Source organism: Chiloscyllium plagiosum, unplaced genomic scaffold (assembly GCF_037043375.1).
Source record: "Chiloscyllium plagiosum isolate Xiang-an unplaced genomic scaffold, Cpla_swu_hap1 HiC_scaffold_42, whole genome shotgun sequence".
Lineage (NCBI taxonomy): Eukaryota > Metazoa > Chordata > Chondrichthyes > Orectolobiformes > Hemiscylliidae > Chiloscyllium > Chiloscyllium plagiosum.
In genome coordinates, this window is record NW_028270180.1 from 21,785,462 (window position 1) to 21,803,876 (window position 18,415).

An 18,415-nucleotide genomic window follows, 5' to 3' on the forward strand; every position below is an offset into this window, starting at 1 on the left:
TCTAACCTCATGGTCAATTAGGGAGGTGAATGCCTTGTGGTATCATCACTAGACCAGTAATCCAGAAACCCAGGGAATATTCTGAGGTGAGATCAGGGATTGAAATGCTGCCATGGCAGATGGTGGAATTTGAATCCAATTAAAAAAAGTTTGGAATTAAAGGGTCTAATGATGACAATGAAACAATTCTCAATTGTCAGGAAAAGACTAATCTGGTTCATTAATGTCCTTTAGGGAAGGAAACTGCTGTCCTTGCCTGGTCTGGCCTACAGGTGACTGCAGACCCACAGCAACATGGTTGATTCATTAGGATTGGGCAATAAATTCTGGCCTAGCCGATGCTGCCCACTTCCTGTGAATGAATTTTAGAAAAGGAAAGCATAAATTGATTGTTTGCCCGTGGGATTCTCTGCCGTAGAAAGTGGCAAGGAGAAAACCTTGTGTTTTCAAAGAGGAGGCAGCTATTTCTCTTCTGGTTAAAGGGATCTGAGGGGGGGAGGGCGGGATTAGAGTTTTGAGTTTGATGATCATATCGAATGGCAGAGCAGGCCTGAGGGGCTGAATTGAAAATGTGTTGCTGGAAAAGCGCAGCAGGTCAGGCAGCATGCAAGAAACAGGAGAATCGACGTTTCGGGCATAAGCCCTTCTCCTGAAGAAGGGCTTATGCCCGAAACGTCGATTCTCCTGCTCCTTGGATGCTGCCTGACCTGCTGCGCTTTCCAGCAATACATTTTCAGCTCTGATCTCCAGCATCTGCAGTCCTCACTTTCTCCTGAGGGGCTGAATGGCCTACTCCTGCTCCTCTCTTCTACATTTCTATGAAACCAAACATCTTGTCTCTGTTCTGCTCTGATAAACAAATGTAGCTGACCTTTGTAGGTCAAATCTCCTCCTGCACCTCCTATATTTATCCTGGCAATTTCTGTTGTAGTTACTGGGAACTTATTGGTATGGCCCTGTCACATTATGTACTCTGTAAATGGGCAATCCTCGTACACAATGTGAACCAAGTGATTAATGAACAAACCCAGTGACATCCCTTTGAGGTTTCTACGTGTGTCAGAGCGTGATGTAATTTACAAGACAATGTGAGAAATAGGTGAAACGCGTGTCTGCCGTTTCTGGACCCTGTGCTGTAATCTGCTGTAAGCAGATCTGAGGCGAGGATTACAGCAGCGAATAACTCGCCTCGTGACTCCCCCAAAGCCTGTCCACCATCAGGAGTGTGGTGGAATATTCCCACCTGCCTGGATGGGGGCAGCTCCAACATTTTTTTATTTCAAAAATATACTTTATTCATAAAATACTTTGATGGTCTGTACAACTGGACATGCCATACATATGTAAACATTCCATTTCTTTGCATACCGAAACAGAGTAATCATTCCTACTTACAGGTCTGTACGATTACATTTTTAGCTGAGACGTCAGCAGAGCCCAAATGACTGCGTGGGCCCCCTGTTCTTCTTTAGGCAGGCAGATGTTACACGGTGGTCTTTCCCCACCGCGCCTTGGCGGCAGCTGCCCCAAGCTTCAGCGCGTCCCTCACCACCTAGTCCTGGACCTTGGAATGTGCCAGTCTGCAACACTCAGTCGGGGTCAACTCCTTCAGCTGGAAGATCAACAGGTTTCGAGCAGCTCCAACTAATCTCAAGAGGCTTGACACCATTCAGGACTAAGATTAGATTACATTACATTACAATGTGTAAACAGGCCCTTCGGCCCAACAAGTCCACACCGACCCGCTGAAGCGCAACCCACCCATACCCCTACATTTACCCCTTACCTAACAATACGGGCAATTTAGCATGGCCAATTCACCTGACCTGCACATCTTTGGACTGTGGGAGGAAACCGGAGCACCCGGAGGAAACCCACGCAGACACGGGGAGAATGTGTAAACTCCACACAGTCAGTCGCCTGAGGCGGGAATTGAACCCGGATCTCTGGTGCTGTGAGGCAGCAGTGCTAACCACTGTGCCAACGTGCCGCCCGCAATATCGCCTTCAGCAGCCAGTCCCTCCACCTCTGACACGCTGTGTGTTTCAGCTCAGACACATTGCAGCAACTCCCTGAGCCTGTGTTGACAATATTTGCACGAGTCAGTCTTCTGAAAGGGTTAAGGGTAAAGACTGCATTGAGTTCTGTCGAATCTCTGGTGTCGAGGCAGACAGGCAGAACAGCTGTGGATCTCAATGAAGAATAACCTACCACCTCAGTCTCAACACATAAGTTGTGCCTGATTATTATCACCAAGTAAACAACAGCTTCTTTCAGATCAAAGCTTCAGACTACCTTGTGGTTTTCCTCGCCCACTTTTGACTCAGGTCACCTTGTAGATGCAGTCAGGAAAAGGAATGGTCACAGCTATCTAACCAATTACATTTTGGCAATTGTTGGTATCGGCCATTCATACAACAGACAGTGCCTTTCAAACCTGTGACCTCTACCACCAAATACCCTCCAAGTTACTCACCATCCCAACTCAGAAATCTATCACTGGGTTAAAATCCCAGAGCTCCCTCCTCAACGACAGAGTGAACGTGCCCTGAACTCCAGCAGCTCACCACTGTTAAAGTACAGATTTGAGATGGCCCAGGGAATCCTTGTGGACTCAACCTGTAAGCCTCTCTTGGTTCATCCCGGAGATTATACTCTTTGGTAGTCTGGCATAAAAACTTCTTATAGACAGTTTAGTTTAATTTTAGTCATCTCCTTTATTTACCCATAGCGTCACTATTATAACATAACACTGATACCATAAGCTAAACTAACTAGGTTCTAATAGCCCAGGAGAGTAGGATATCCCTCTTCCTTTAAGAGCTCTCACAGGCTACTCTGTCCTACTGCCACAAACAGACTTCCCTTATACAAAAAAAACTGCATGTTCTTAATTAAACAGATAACAATGAAAGACAATAATTCAAAAGGGAGAGAAGTTAATTGACAGATCTATGTGCGCTTGACTGATCACTCCTACAAGCCTTGAGCTATCCATCAGGTGGGAAAAACAAATCCAGCCAAGTTAGGCGTCTGTGGCCAGATAAGTTCCTACATAGAGAAGTACTGGTCTAAACTAAGTGGGAGATGTTATCAGGTAACCTTGCACAACTCGCATGTCTGCTACAATTGTTTTACAAAATGGCTTCTTAGCAAGGAGGGCAAACTTTTCACCATAAAATGGCTTCCTAACAGATTGTGTCAGAATCTCTTCAATGTTAGGTTTAGAATAATTTTTAAGTTAGGTGTAGACTCCTGCTTTTCATGTTAAACACAGAATCATTCTGTACCCGAGGCTGAGATGTTACTGTAAGGTTGCATTTAAACCGATTCATTAGTGTTCGAATAAAACATGCTTTCTTTTCAGGGTTGTGATTCAAATTCAAGTAAGACATAAGATCTGGTTAGTTAGAATTGACAGTGGGGCAGTCTGCAAGGTCTGTAGAGTGGTCTGCAATAACAGCAAGTAAGTTAAAGCTTCATCAATATTCCCTTTTACAGAGTTTGCATTTCATAACCAGTAATGGCTACTCAAAATCATCATAAAGTCTCAAAAATGCAATTAAATTCAATCCATAACAAGTAAGCACAAAGAGTTAATTTTCTACTGGCTTTGTCTGTCTCAGCACTGAAATTCTCTCTCTCTCTCTCTCTCTCTCTAGCGTTCTATTGAACTATTAAGGCAGGGACTTATAACAGAAAAGATGTTTTTGCCGAAGTGCCTGCTGAGCTTGCAAGGGGTAATAAGAATCCATTATAATTGATAAGACCTGACCATTAATTACAAGGCTTTTGATAGTACTAAGTTTCGTTTCAAGGTCAGAATCAAACACGATTTCGAGATGCCGGTGTTGGACTGGGGTGTACAAAGTTAAAAATCACACAAACAACCTGGTTTTAGTCCAACAGGTTTAATTGGAAGCACTAGCTTTTGGAGCATCGCTCCTTCATCAAGTGATTGTGGAGTATAAGATCATAAGAGACAGAATTTATAGGAAAAGTTTACAATGTGATGTAACCAAAATTATATATTGAAAAAGACCTGGATTGTTTAAGTCTCTTTTAGAACGAACATATTGGTTTCAGTTCTTTCATATGTAAACCGCAGAACTTTTTTAAAAGTTACATCCTCAGATGAACTTTAACAATTGGTGTCATGTCGGCCTAGATAATGTATTTAAGGTGTGAGCTACCCTGTGTGAGACTGTCTGTGTCACAATGGTCAGACTGATTCTTATCTAAATAACGGATTTACAGAATCTTACATGGATTCATGCAGTTTTTGAGCAAAATAAAATGTAATTCTGCAAGTACGAATTCACCCCACAAACTTATATGTGTATGCGTGCATGAGAGTGTGTGTATGTGTGTGAGCGTGAGTGTAAAGGGCTAAAAGTGTGCGAGAGGGTGCATGTGTGAGTGTGGGAGTATTTGTGTGAACGTATGAGAGAGGGTCTGCGTGAGTGTATGGGTCTGTAGGACAGTGTGTGTACCTGTAGGTGTGAGTGTGTGTGTGTGTAAGAGTGTCTATATGTGTGTAGGAGTGTTTGTGTGTGTGTAGGGGCGTCTGTGTGTCTATGTCTGTTTGTGTGTATGTGTTGATCTCTGTGAGTGTTTAGTGCAATGGAGTCACCTGTAGTGTTACATGAACCTAAGGTCCCGGTTGAGCCATCCCCATGTGTACCGAATTTGGTTATCAGCCTCTGCTCGGCCATTTTCGTTGTTGCCTGTCCTGAAGTCTGCCTTGGAGGACGGTCACCCATAGGTCCTAGGTTGAATGTCCCGGACTGCTGAAGTGTTGTCCGACTGGGAGGGAACACTCCTGTCTGGTGATTGTTGTGCGGTGCCCATTCATCCGTTGCCATAGCCCCTGCTTGGTCTTGCCAATGTACCATGCCTCAGGGCATCCTTGCCTGCAACGTATGAGATAGATAACGTTGGCTGTGTCACATGAGTCCCTGCCATGTGCATGGTGGGGGGTGTCCCCACGCTTAATGATGGTGGAATCAAACACTGTCATTAATTCTATAAAGGAACAGTTGTGAATGTTATCACTTGGTATCCTGTTTACACAGATTCACTGATGCTAAGACAAATGTCCTTAATTGCCTTAGAGCATCCTATATTAATTGGTGAGAACAGATGTTTCTATTGTCTGCATAACTTGGATTACCCCTCTTTTTTTCTGAGCCTCCCTGCCTGTCTATTTTCTAGTGTGCAGCAAATGTGTTCTATAATTCAACATTACATTTTAGTCAAAATGCTTAACAATAAGTTTTAAGGCTATAGACTTTCTCACCACCAACTTCATCCCACATAGCGAGGCCACACCCCAAAAGAGGAAATGCAAGATGTGCTCCCATTCTGGCAGGCAATATCATGAAACAATGTTAACCCACATAACATCAGTCTGAGTACACTGCTGTAGCTAAGTCATCATTGTCTTACCAAACCATAGCACTGCCCTCGCACTGGACAGAGAGACGACAGGTGGTGATTTAACCTGAGGGTCACCCACACCTCAGGCGAGGGGAGAGGTTGCGAAGAAGAATCCTTCATGGTAACCCCAGCTGGTGATGGGAACTGAACCCACGCTGTTAATGTTACAGCCAACCAATTGAGCTAATCATCACCTAAATACTGCCGTAGTGAGAGGGGATAGTGCAGTGTTTATAAATTGGAGGAGGAAACATTCTTTAATCTGATAGAGGTAAAGATGCTGAGATGGTTGAACATTGCAAAGGGGGCTTCGTCATCCCTTGAAGGCAAAGTTGTCAAGTCATGAATCGAAGTAATTTTCCATCATATCCCAAAACCACCAAACGTTACACCCACCTGATTCGGGGAGGAGGCCGGTTCCAAATGCGAATGAGATCCCCACAACATTTTTAAAAGCCACTTTGAAATGTTTGAGAATGAATGGGAAGAGTTCACCATTGGTTGCCAGGTATCTCCATTTGCCCAATCAGCTGTTCTTAAAGGGATACCATGCTGAGGCTGATAGTCTGGCAGGGAAAGTGGTAACTGCCATTGGGGGTGGTTTTAAACCAGTTCAAAGGAGAACTGGGAATCTGAGGGATGACCCATCAAGAAGTGAGGTAAGCTGGTCACAGGAAGCAGAATAACGACGAGGGAGATTATGAGATGGGAGAAACAAAATAAAGCAGCAATTATACAGTGGAATAATGTTCAAAAATTAAGAGCACTCTTTCTGAATGCACTCAGCATTCACAATAAGGTAAATAACCTAAAGGCGCAGATGGAGGAACATGGGATAATCTAATTGCCATTACAGAAACATGGTTGCAGGGTGACCAGGACTGGGAACTGAAAGGAAAATTTGATGTTTAGGAACGACAGCTCAGAAAGTAAAGAAGGTGGATTTGTGCTGATAATCAGTATATTAGTAAGGGAGGATTTCCGTTTGGAAAAACAATATGTGGAATCTGAAACAAAAAAAGGAAGTTGCTGGAAAAACTCATCAGGTCTGGTCGCAGCTTTGTAGAGAAATCAGAGTTAACCTTTCGGGTCCTTCATCTTCCTCAGGTTCTGAAGAAGGGTCACTGGGCCTTAACTCTGATTTCTCTCCACAGATGCTGCCAGACCTGATGAATTTTCCCAGCAATTTTGCTTTCTGATTTTCAGCATCTGCAGTTCATTGTTATTTTTGTTTGAATGTGTGGAGTTGTTTTGGGGAGAGATAAAAATCAGCATGGGGCAGCAGACATTGGCTGGAGTTACTTATAAGCCTCCAACCTGTAGTAGCAATGTGGGGTATGGTAATAATCAGGAGATAAGAGAATCATGTTGCCTGGGCAACACAGTTATCATGGGTGACTTCAATCTGCATATAGACTGGGTAAACCAGTGGAACACTGCAAGTTTGAAGGGTGAGTTTCTGGGGTGTATTTGGGTTGGTTTTCTGGGACAGTATGTTGAACAGCCAACTAGAGGATATGCTGTTTTAGATCTAATATTGTGTAACGAGAAAGGACGAAGAGACCTTCAAGGAATGCATAATTGCTGAAATGATCTGGAGGTGCCAGTGTTGGACTGGAGTGGGCAAGATCAGAAGTCACACGATACCAGGTTATAGTCTGACAGGTTTATTTGAAATCACAAGCTTTCAGAGCGCTGCTCCTTCATCAGGTGAAGCAAGAGAGAAACACACAGGCACGGAGTTTGTAGGTGGAGAGATCAAAAGATCATACAATTTTTTTTAAGATTAGATTACTTACAGTGTGGAAACAGGCCCTTTGGCCCAACCAGTCCACACCGACCCTCTGAAAAGCAACCCACCCAGACAGATTCCCCTACATTTATCCCTTCACCTAACACTATGGGCAATTTAACATGGCCAATTCACCTAACCTGCACATTTTTTGGACTGTGGGAGGAAACCGGAGCACGCGGAGGAAACCCACGGGGAGAATGTGCAAACTCCACACAGACAGTTACCTGAGGCGGGAATTGAACGCGGAGCTCTGACGCTGTGAGGCAGCAGTGCTAACCACTGTGTCACCGTGCCACCCAGGTATGAATAAAATGTCAACAGCGGAATAACAAGTGAAAGAATGATCTATGATCTGATTAATTGAGGCAGAGAGATAATTACAATAGGTTAAAAATCAGGTAGATTTTAAATTTTTTGTAACTATCCCTCTGCCTTCATTAATAGGTCATCCCTTCACTCGCTATTCAGCTGTTGACACTTTACTCACACCATCTGACATTTTTGATCGCCTGCAGAGACTTATTATTCAGCCTATCAACATCTCACTCAGACCATTTGTATGATCTTTTGATCTCTCTGCTTATAAATTCCATACCTGTGTGCTTCACTCTCACTTCACCCAGTGAAGCGCCCCGAAAGCTTGTGATTTCAAATAAACCTGTCGGACTCTAACCTGGTGTCGTCTGACTTCTGACCTTGTTTGCTTTAAATCATGAATGTCACGTATTGTCTCGTATATCTTGGTGGTGGTGGGGGGTTCAGTGAAGAGTGCTCTGTCACCACAATCCACCACCATTTTTTTTCACCCAGAGCGTGGTGGGTACCTGGAATGCACGGCCAGTGGAGGTGGTGGAAGCAATGTTTAAGGTATATCTTGATAGACACATGAACGGTGGACGGACAAAAGAATAGAAACCATGCCTGTGCAATAAGTGGCAGGTCTGAGTAAGGATTAGAATCAACACAGGCTTAGTGGGCCCGAAAGGCCTGTTCCTGTGCTATATTGATTTGCATTGGAAAAAATTGTATAATATTCCAACTGCGGCTGAACTGGTGTCTTACACAGTTCAACGTAGCCTTCTGACTCAAATATTCTATCTCCCTATAAATAAAACCTGAGATACTGTATGCCTCATCATGTTTCTGCGCACTTTTGATTTAATTCAGTCAGTGATGGTGGAACTAAACAAACGATTTTGCAACTTTTGGTCTACCGTGGTTGATTTGTTGGTTTAGAGGTACGCGTTCGATCAGTTTTCCACTTGCTTAAATGCTTCTTTCTCTCACTTTTGACGTGGAAGTTGTTTAAACTTTATTATTTCTTCTCTTTACTTGTGCCCTGCGCAGAATCTTAAAAATGAACGACGAAAATAATCATTCTGAAAAGAAACAGGATTACGCCAGAGAAAATGCAGCATTTGAACTAGAGGCGAGTACTCTTCTGACCCTTCACGTATTCTTCTATCCACTTCAGTCAGATTGTTAAAACCTTCAGATTTTGTTAAACATGTCCCTTCCTTCTTTAGGAAGATGTATCTTCCAAACCTCCAGATGACCCAAAGCCTGAAACACATGCAGGCAAGAGGAATTCCAAATTTCTGAGGTAAGTAGTTTATTTAATTAACGTAGCAGTTTACCTGTTTGATGCCGGGGGCGGGGGGAGGTTCTGAATAATAGCAACAGGAGGCCATTCCGTCCCTCGAACTGAATCTATTCAACAAGACTATGGTTGATCTGCCCTTTGACACCAGTTGCTGCCCTTGCTCCATATCTCTGCACAGCCTCACCAGTCTGTGTCCTGTTACCCATGGGCCTTCAGGTGCTCAGACACACCTTTTCATTTCATTCTCGCCTGCCCAGATCCAATCTTAAGATTGCATCATCTCACTCTATAGTCCAGGCCCCAAACCACACCACTCCCCACCCCGAAGGGACAGTTCTTTTATGTCTAACCTGACAAATCGATTAATTATTTGAAATGACAGATCATCGCTCCAACCTTGTAAGTCCCCGAGAATACAGGTCAGGCTTACGCTGTATAATTTAATGCCTTCTGCTTTGGTGTCATTCAGATGAATCTGCACTATGCATTCTTTGTTCTTTTAGAAGATCCTGTTTGCAAACCCCAATGTAAAATGTCCAAGGTCAGACATGATTTCTCTCACAGACAGCGTTTGATGAGCAATCCTTCGTATTGCTAATGGCCCATGTAAGATCACCAGTCAAGCTCAAAACGTGGCTCAATTAAATTTGCTAGAAGCAGCTCTTCATTGGACACCGGAACCTGTTCCTTGCAATCAAACAATATTTGCTCAAGAATTGCACCTTTTTTGAATTACTTGGGAGGGTGGGGAACATACAGTTCCTGATGGTTCCTCCATGACAACGCCTCAGCCAATCAGAGTCAAATTGCCAAACCAATCAGTACCCTTTCCTTGTGTAATGGAAATTGGTGTGATCATTGACAGAGAGCCAGTAATGCTTCATTCCACAGACAGTCATCTTAACCCTGTCACCTCATGCTTCCAATCTAATCAGCAAGCTTATGGAGAGGTTCAGGGATACTGGAGGTGACAGAATTTGCTCCTGAACATTAGGAGGCACTCCTGTGATAGTGACCATTGAGTATATTCAAAACAGAGAAAGATATGTTCTTGATTGCCAAGGGGGCCGAAGGTTATGGAAAGAAAGTGGGAAAATGGGGTTGAAAAACCTATCCGCCATGACTGAGTGATGGAGCAAACTCGATGGGCCGAATGGCCTAACTCCTGCTCCTGTGTCTCATGGTCTTCTGGCACTGTGAAGGAACAGAGTAGATGAATCTTTGCCCTACAATTGGCTGTGCTACAAAGGATGAGCAGTCACTGACAGCTGACCTCAAATGGAATCCAAAAGTCTTTCTTTGGCAATCAAATGGGAAAAAGGGAAAGGGGCAGTGGGCCTAATCAGGGATCAAAACGGGAACTTACAGATGGAAGTAGGGAGCTCAACTGAGGGTTTAAATTTGTGCCTTTCATCTGTCTTCACCAAAGAGAAAATGCTACCCAGGTCATTGTGAATGAGGAGGTGGTTCACACAACTGGAAGAGTTTAGAATTGATGAAGGCATTTTAAAGATTCTGCCTGTACTTATGATGCAGGTTACTGAGGGAAATGAGAGTGGAATTATAGGGATACCCACTGTAATGTTTGAATTCCCCTCTGTACAGAAAGGATAGAATTCCTACAGTGGGGAAAGAGGCCCTTCGGCCCAACAAATCCACACTGACCCTCTGAAGAGTAGATAAAAACAATGATTGCAGATGCTGGAAACCAGATTCTGGATTAATGGTGCTGGAAGAGCACAGCAGTTCAGGCAGCATCTGGGAAAAGTAAAATCGACGTTTCGGGCAAAAGCCCTTCATCAGGAATACAGCCGAAGAGTAACCCACCCAGACCCATTCCCCTACTACTTTACATTTACACCAGACTAATGCACCTAACCTACACATCCCTGAACACTACGGGCAATTTAGCATGGCCAACTCACCTAATCTGGACTGTAGGAGGAAACCAGAGCACCCGGAGGAAAACCACGCAGGCACGGGGAGAACGTGCAAACTCCACACAGAGGCTGGAATCCAATCCGGGTCCCTGGCTCTGTGAGGCAGCAGTGCTAACCACTGAGCCACCGTGTCGGTATGTGGTATGTTGTAAAACTGTGTGGCCACTGTGTGGTATGTTATAGAAAGGAGGGGAGACAGTGATGTATATCGAATTGAAACACATAAAATTCTAACAGGGCTGAACACACTCGACAAAAGGAGGGTGTTTCTCTTGTTGGCGAGTGTCGAACCAGGAGACACAGACTCAGGATAAAGGGGTAGACCATTGAGGACTGAGATGAGGAAACATTTCTTCATTCAGTGAGTAATGAACCTGTGGAATTCTCTCCCGCCCAAGTCTGTGGAGGTCAAGTCACTAAAAATATTCAAGAAAGAGATTGATACTTTTAAAAAATTCATTCATGTACTGAGGGAATTGACGGCTAGGCCCAGCATTTATTGCCCATCCCTAATTGCCCAAGGGGCAGTTTAAGAGTCAACCACATTGCTGTGGGTCTGGAGTCACATGTAGGCCAGACCAGGTAAGATAGCATTTCCTGTGCTAAAGGGCAGTAGCGAGCCAGATGGGCTTTTCCAATAATTGACATTTTTAGGGTGAAAGGGGGAATATCGTGTTGCTATAGAGGAGCAGCCACGATTATGTTGAATGGTGGGGCAGGCTTAAAGGACTGAATGAGCAAGGCATTAGCCAGGGTGCAGAAAAGATTGAGATGAATGAACCCAGAGGTGTGAGGTTTCAGTCACATGGATAGCTTGGAGAAGTTGGGACAGTTCCCCTTGGAGAAGGTCGAGAGGGGAGATGTTTGAATCCGCATGGAATGTGTACGGAGTAGGGAGGAAGGACCTGTTCCCATTGATGGGAGGGTCAAGAACAAGAGGGCATGAAGAGAAGCATTGCCTATATAAGGACATTTTTCCCCCCCCAGCGAGAGGTTAGGTTTTGGAATGCACTGTCTGGCAGTGTGGGGCCGGCTTGTTCAATTCAGCCCTTCCAGAAGAATAAGCTTCATTCCTGATGAAGGGCTTACGCCCAAAACATCGACTCACCTGCTCCTCGGATGCTGCCTGACCTGCTGTGCTTTTCCAGCGCCACCCTCTCGACTCTGATGTCCAGTCCTCACTTTTGCCTTCCAGAAGGCTATGCAGGTTATAGAGCAAAGACAGAGGATGTTGCTTTAACAAAGGGTCAGTAGAGACAACCAGAGCAAACCCACACAGACACGGGGAGAATGTGCAAACTCCACACAGACAGTCACCCGAGGCTGGAATCAAACCCTGGTGCTGTGAGGCAGCGGTGCTCACCACTGAGCCACCATGCCGCCCTGTATAACAGGTAGCTGATTGGAAACTTCCCACTTCACATTTCAGCTCTAGACAACTTTGACCGTATTATTTACACACTTTGAAATTAACAACTCTCACCCCAATCATTGCAAAGTTACCCAATTTTCATTTTCATTCACCAATTGTTCTCTCCCTTCCTCTCCAGTCTTTCACGAATCGATTCCGACATGAAGAGTATTTCTGCAGCTTGTAATGAGTATTGTATCTCAGTCACAGTGTGACGTGGGAATTGTCATGATGGAACGAGGTCACTGTCTGGACTCAGAGTTCTGATGACTAGTTGACCCCTCTCAATCTAACACAAGTGACAAGTTGCCCACAGGTAGTTGTTGGTGCCTCAACTCGATTCCAAGAGACACAACAACAATCCGTTTAAGAATCTCAATAGAGAGAATGAAAGTTTGGCTCATGGCAGCGTATCATGTCTGAACAATGGGTTAATAAACGAATGTTTGTCTTTTCCAGCAAAGTATCTGAGTCTGCCTCAAGAGCAAAGTCAGTCTACAAAGCCCACTTGACTGTAATTAAGTACATCATCTTGGCCATACTCCTTGCAGGTAAAAGTTAACGCTTGAAGGCACTGAATCTCATGGTAACTAATTCCTAATATTTTCTGGGTTTAAACACTGTCCTCTGTAGAACTATAGGAGAGCTAATGTGAATGAAATGATTGAGCTCTGAATTAACAATCACGTGATTAAGACTCTGAGAAGTAAGGATTGGGAGATCTGTAGTGGGGAGCTGTATGACAGAGATCAGTATTTTCTGCACTGGTGTCCTATTCCTGATGAAGAGCTTTTGCCCGAAACTTCGATTTTCCTACTCCTCCGATGCTGCCTGACCTGCTGTGCTTTTCCAGCACCACTCTGACCTAAACTCTGGTTTCCAGCATCTGCAGTCCTCACTTTTGCCCTGAATAAGAACTTGTTGGGAATCCTGATGGCATGCTAATAGTCACTATGAGATAAGAGAGGGGTGCAGTGGGCTCAGGGTAGGAACAGTCTAGTCTAATAGAGTAACCTCTGCTACACAAGAAACAACCCAGACACCCAGTTAGCAGAATCCACAAAGTCTCAAGGTGCTAGTGAAATCCATGGAGAAGCTGAAATCATCTTCTTAAGACCAGTAGAAATAGGAATGGGAGTGGGCCATTCGGTCTCTCAAGCCTGCCCTGCCATTCTGTGGCTGATCCAATATTCCTCATGTCCACTTTCCTGCCCTTTCCCCATAAATCTTGATTCCCCAACTGATCAAGAGTTTATTTGTCTCAGTCACAAATATACGCAAGGACTCTACCCCCTCCGCTCTCTGTGGCAAGGAGTTCTTAGGACTCACAACCCTCTGAGAGAATAAATTAGATTAGATTTACAGGCCCTTCAGCCCAACAAGTCCATACCGACCCTCCGAAGAGTAACCCACCCAGACCCATTCCCCATATTCACCCCTGACTATGGGAAATTTAGCACGACCAATCCACCCTAACCTGCACATCTTTGGACTGTGGGAGGAAACCAGAGCACCCGGAGGAAACCCACGCAGACACTAGGTGAATGTGCAAACTTCACACTGACAGTCACCCAAGGCAGGAATCGAACCTGGCTCCCTGGCGCTGTGAGGCAGCAGTGCTAACCACTGAGCCACCTTGCTGCCCCTTTCTTAAAAAAAAAATGGAAAAAAAATTGCTCCTCATCTTGGTCTTAAACTGGTTCCCCTTTATTCTGATCTTCTTGCCCTCTGGCCCTCGGCTCTCCCATGAGGGGAAACATCCTCTCAGCATTTACCCCGTCAAGCCCTTCAAGAATTCAATATGTTCCAGTGAGATCACCCCTCATTTTTCTAAACTCCAGAGTTGAATTCCAACCTTTTTTAGCCTTTGCTCATTATACAACTCCTCCATCCCAGGGATCATCTGAGTGAATTGTATCAGGACACAGATGTTATACAGCAGTTATACAAAACCCTGGTTAGCTCCCACTGGGAGGACTGTGAGCAGAACTGGGCACTACACCTTCGGAGGGATAGATTGGTCTTGGAGGGAATAGGCTTACGAGAATGATACACAGTTTCAGGGGTTACATTATGAGGAGAGATTATACAAGTTAGACCTGTTAAGAAAGCATATGGTGTTTGGGCTTTCACTAACAGGGGGATTGAGTTTAAGTGCCGTGAGATCTTGTTGCAGTTCTATAAAACTTTGGTTAGACCGCACTTGGAATACTGTGTCCAGTTCTGGTCGCCCTATTATAGGAAAGATGTGGCTGTTTTGGAGAGGGTTCAGAGGAGGTTTACCAGGATGCTGCCTGGAATGGAGGGCTTATCTTATGAAGAGAGGTTGACTGAGCTCAGACTTTTTTCATTGGAGAAAAGAAGGAAGAGAGGGGACCTAATTGAGGTGTACAAGATAATGAGAGGCATAGATAGAGTCGATAGCCAGAAACCTTTTCCCAGGGCAGAAATTGTTAACACAAGGGTTCATAGTTTTAAGCTGTTTGGCGGAAAGTATAGAGGGGATGTCAGAGGCAGGTTCTTTATGCAGAGAGTTCTGAGAGCATCGAATGCGTTGCCAGCAGCAGTTATGGAAGCGAGGTCATTGGGGATATTTAAGAGACTGCTGGACATGCATATGGTCACAGAAATTTGAGGGCTCATACATTAGGTTTACCTCACATGAGGATCAATGGTCGGCACAACATCGTGGGCTGAAGGGCCTGTTCTGTGCTGTACTGTTCCACGTTCTATGACTTCAATTGGTCAAAGAGGTTGGAGTGGCATCAAGGAGGAGAACGAGGTAGCGAGGCGTAGAGAGGGAGTCCCAAAGCCCAGGCCCCATGCAGCTGAGGACCTGGCTACCAACAGTGGAGCGAATCATCTTGGGGATTGTAATGGGGCCAGGTTCTCACGAGGAGTTTGGTTCTCTCTGCGAGAGGAGATTCCAAGTTTCGTGGCGGGATCGAGTCCACGGAGGGATTTGAAAACTAGGATGAGAACTCTGAAAAAAACTGAGGCCTAGCTGAGGTCTGGAATTCCCTCCCTGCACCCCTCGACTTCGCACTCCCACCTCTCTGATCAAACGTTAGCTCATCTTCCCTAATACCTCCTCACGGTGGGGGGGGGGTCAGTGTGAGGCGGATTGAGCACCTTAAACTCGGGTGGTTTTACTTTCACCCCCTCAGCAACACCACCTCCCCCCCACCATCAGAAAGCCTGAGACGACAGGTCAATGGAATCCTAAAATGGGATGGCACAACTGAAGACCATTCAGCACATTGTGCCGTTGCTGGACATGGAAAGAACCATCTTTTTGAGCCAAATCTTTCCTCCTTTAGCAACATCCTGTTTTTATTTCTTTCACTCTTTAACATGTTACCCTTTTGCCTTTCGAAGGGAACAGCTGGATCGGATTCAGCATCTTTCCAGATAGTGCATTCCAGGCTGTAATCCCTCACTGCATACTTTGGTTCCTTCCTCACCGACCCTCTGGTTCTTAGGCCAAATGTCCACAGTCCATATTGTCTGTGGCTCACTCTTCCCGGCCCTGGAAAGATTCACTCTCTATGTCTCCATCTCGAAAGCCTGCATAAGCAGCTTGAATTTCCCCTTTCACCCTCCTTGTGCTGAGAACTGCCTTCACCATCGAAATTCATAGAATCCCGACAGTGTGGAAGCCGGCCATTTAGTCCATTGACTCCACACCGTTCCTCCGAACAGCACCCCACCCAGACCCACCATATCCCCCTAACCCTGTATTTCCTATGGCTCGCCCATCTCGCCTGCACATCCCTGGACACTATGGGGCAATTTCTCATGGCCAATCCACTCTAAGCTGTTAATCTTCAGACTGTGGGAGGAAAACGGAGCACCCGGAGGAAACCCACACAGACACGGGGAGAACGTGCAAACTCCACACGGACAGTCGCCTGAGGCTAGAATCGAACTCTCTGTCTGAGCTCTGTCCACCAGCCTCAAACACCAAAAAGGGCCTCAGTTTGAGTATCGTGTTCAACTCTGGGCAGCAGTAGGATGGTGAGGCCTTAGAGACGGAATCAGAGCTGAGAGATCTCAGTTACGTGGAGAGGTATGGTGACTGCTCTGCCCAGGATCACAAGAAACTACAGAGAGTTATGAACACAGCCCAGTCCATCACACAAACCAACCTTCCACCCATTGGCTCCATCTACACTTCCCACTGCCTCAGGAAGGCAGCCAACATCATCAAAGACCCCTCCCACCCTGGTTATACTCTTTTCCACCCTCTTCCATTGGGTAGCCAATACAAAGTTTGAAAACACGTACCAACATATTCAAGAACAGCTGATTCCCCGCTGTTATCAGACTAATGAACGGACCTCTCTTTTTGAGAGTTGATCTTTCTCTGCACCTTCTCTGTAGCAGTAACACTACATTCTGAATTCTGTTCTATTACCCTGGCATAGTTATGTAAGGAATGAATTGTCTGGTTAGTGTGCAAAACAATAATTTTCACTGTATCTCGGTGCATGCGACAATAATAAATCAAATCCAATCAAAAAGTTTGGAAGCAATTTGGCTCAGTCAGAGCTCTGGAACTTCATGCCAATCCAGGTTTCAAATGGGCTCCAATATCTGACAAAGCGCAGACCTTAATGATCCACAAAACTAGAAGAAGCATTAATTAATTTAATCAATTAATTAAAAGAAAATCAATGAATGCTTTGCTCTGTTACTCCCCTAATCCAGGCTTTCTAGCATTCCTCATCACTGCCTGCATACTCAACTTTCATCGAGCCATCGCCCTCTTGGTCATGACCTGTGTCGTTGCTTTCTTTGTGGTTTACGACCTCATCAAGAGATTTCTGGGAAAAAGAATTGTCCATTTCTTCTCACCTGTGAGTTCGCGGCTCAAGCAACGCTCCAGATGGTTTAAATGGTAAGCTGTTTCCTTTCAGACATCTGGAAGCTTTGTGCTTCTTAACTTCAGAGAGTCATAGAATCCCTACACTGCAGAATGAGGCCATTCGGCCTATCAAGTCTGCATTGATCCTCCAAAGAACATCGCCCCATAACCCCTCATTTCCCCTGGCTGATCCAACTAGCCTGCACGTCCTTGGACACTATGGGACAATGTCCCATGACCACCCTGACCTGCACATCTTTGGACTGTGGGAGGAAACCTGGAGCACCCGGAGGAAACCCACGCAGACACGGGGAGAATGTGCAAACTCCACACAGACAGTCGCCCGAGGCTGGGATCGAACCTGGGTCCCTGGTGCTGTGAGGCAACAGTGCTAACCACTGAGCCCCCGCAATCTTGACTGAACTCTCTTGAGTCCCGATTTGGAGATGCCGGTGTTGGACTGGGGTGGACAAAGTTAAAAATCACACAACACCAGGCTATAGTCCAACAGGTTTAGCGCTAGCTTTCAGAGCGCTTGGTGAATTAAACCCGTTGGACTGTAACCTGGTGTTGTGTGATTTTTAACTCGAGTCCCATGATGCTTTACAGAAAGAAACACAGTCGCATTAAACACTTATTCCTGAAGAGTGTGTAGATGTTTAAGGCCGCCAAGGTGTTTGGGGAAAACACAGGAAAATGGCACTGAGGTCGAGGATCAGCCATGATCACATCGAATGGTGGAGTAGGCTATTGGGGCAAAATCGCCTCCTCCTGCTCCCAGTGTCTGTGTTCCCTGGAGATGTCCGGGTGGATTTCATTGCTAATGAATCAATCTGTTTCTCCAGGGAGATGTTGGGGGCAATGCTGGCTGACAATTGGTCCCAAGCCAATTGGTGAAACGGAAGCAAAGGCACAGGGATTTTCCTGGACGGAGATGTTTATTCACATCTCAGCAATCCGACAGACCTCCTGACTACACCGCCCCTTCCTTTAATACTGTTGAGAGGAACCAAATTGACCAACTCAACAAAAAAACAATCAACACGCCCTTTAAAGGGGAACATCATCAGGAAAACAAATTACCAACAGAAACATAACAAATTAAGTTAAGGTGTGAATCTGGGGGTGACAATTTGATTTGCCCATCCCCCGCAGTAGCCACCTACGGGGGGCAGCCCACTGTCTGTGGTCACCCCCCCACACCACCCCCGATGTGGGAGAGAGATAGGCGGGCAGGTCTAATGTTCTCCCCATCTCCTACTGACCATCTTTGCCAAAGCCACAAAGAAACCCTCCAAATTGCCCACCCATGGGGTAGCCAAACATCAGGGGCATGGGCCTGAAGTATAATCAAAGCTTA

At 45.4% G+C, this 18,415-nt stretch overlaps 1 protein-coding gene across 1 annotated transcript in view; it reads left to right on the forward strand.

Annotated features, from left to right (window-relative positions):
• slc28a1 (solute carrier family 28 member 1) overlaps positions 1–18,415 on the forward strand; it is a 113,307-nt gene that overhangs the window by 42,000 nt on the left and 52,892 nt on the right. The window contains exons 3-6 of the mRNA XM_087982232.1: positions 8,582–8,663; positions 8,761–8,837; positions 12,648–12,739; positions 16,899–17,088. Of these exons, the coding sequence (XP_087838358.1) occupies positions 8,592–8,663; positions 8,761–8,837; positions 12,648–12,739; positions 16,899–17,088 (431 nt within the window). The 5' untranslated portion in view covers positions 8,582–8,591. The remainder of the gene's footprint in view (positions 1–8,581; positions 8,664–8,760; positions 8,838–12,647; positions 12,740–16,898; positions 17,089–18,415) is intronic.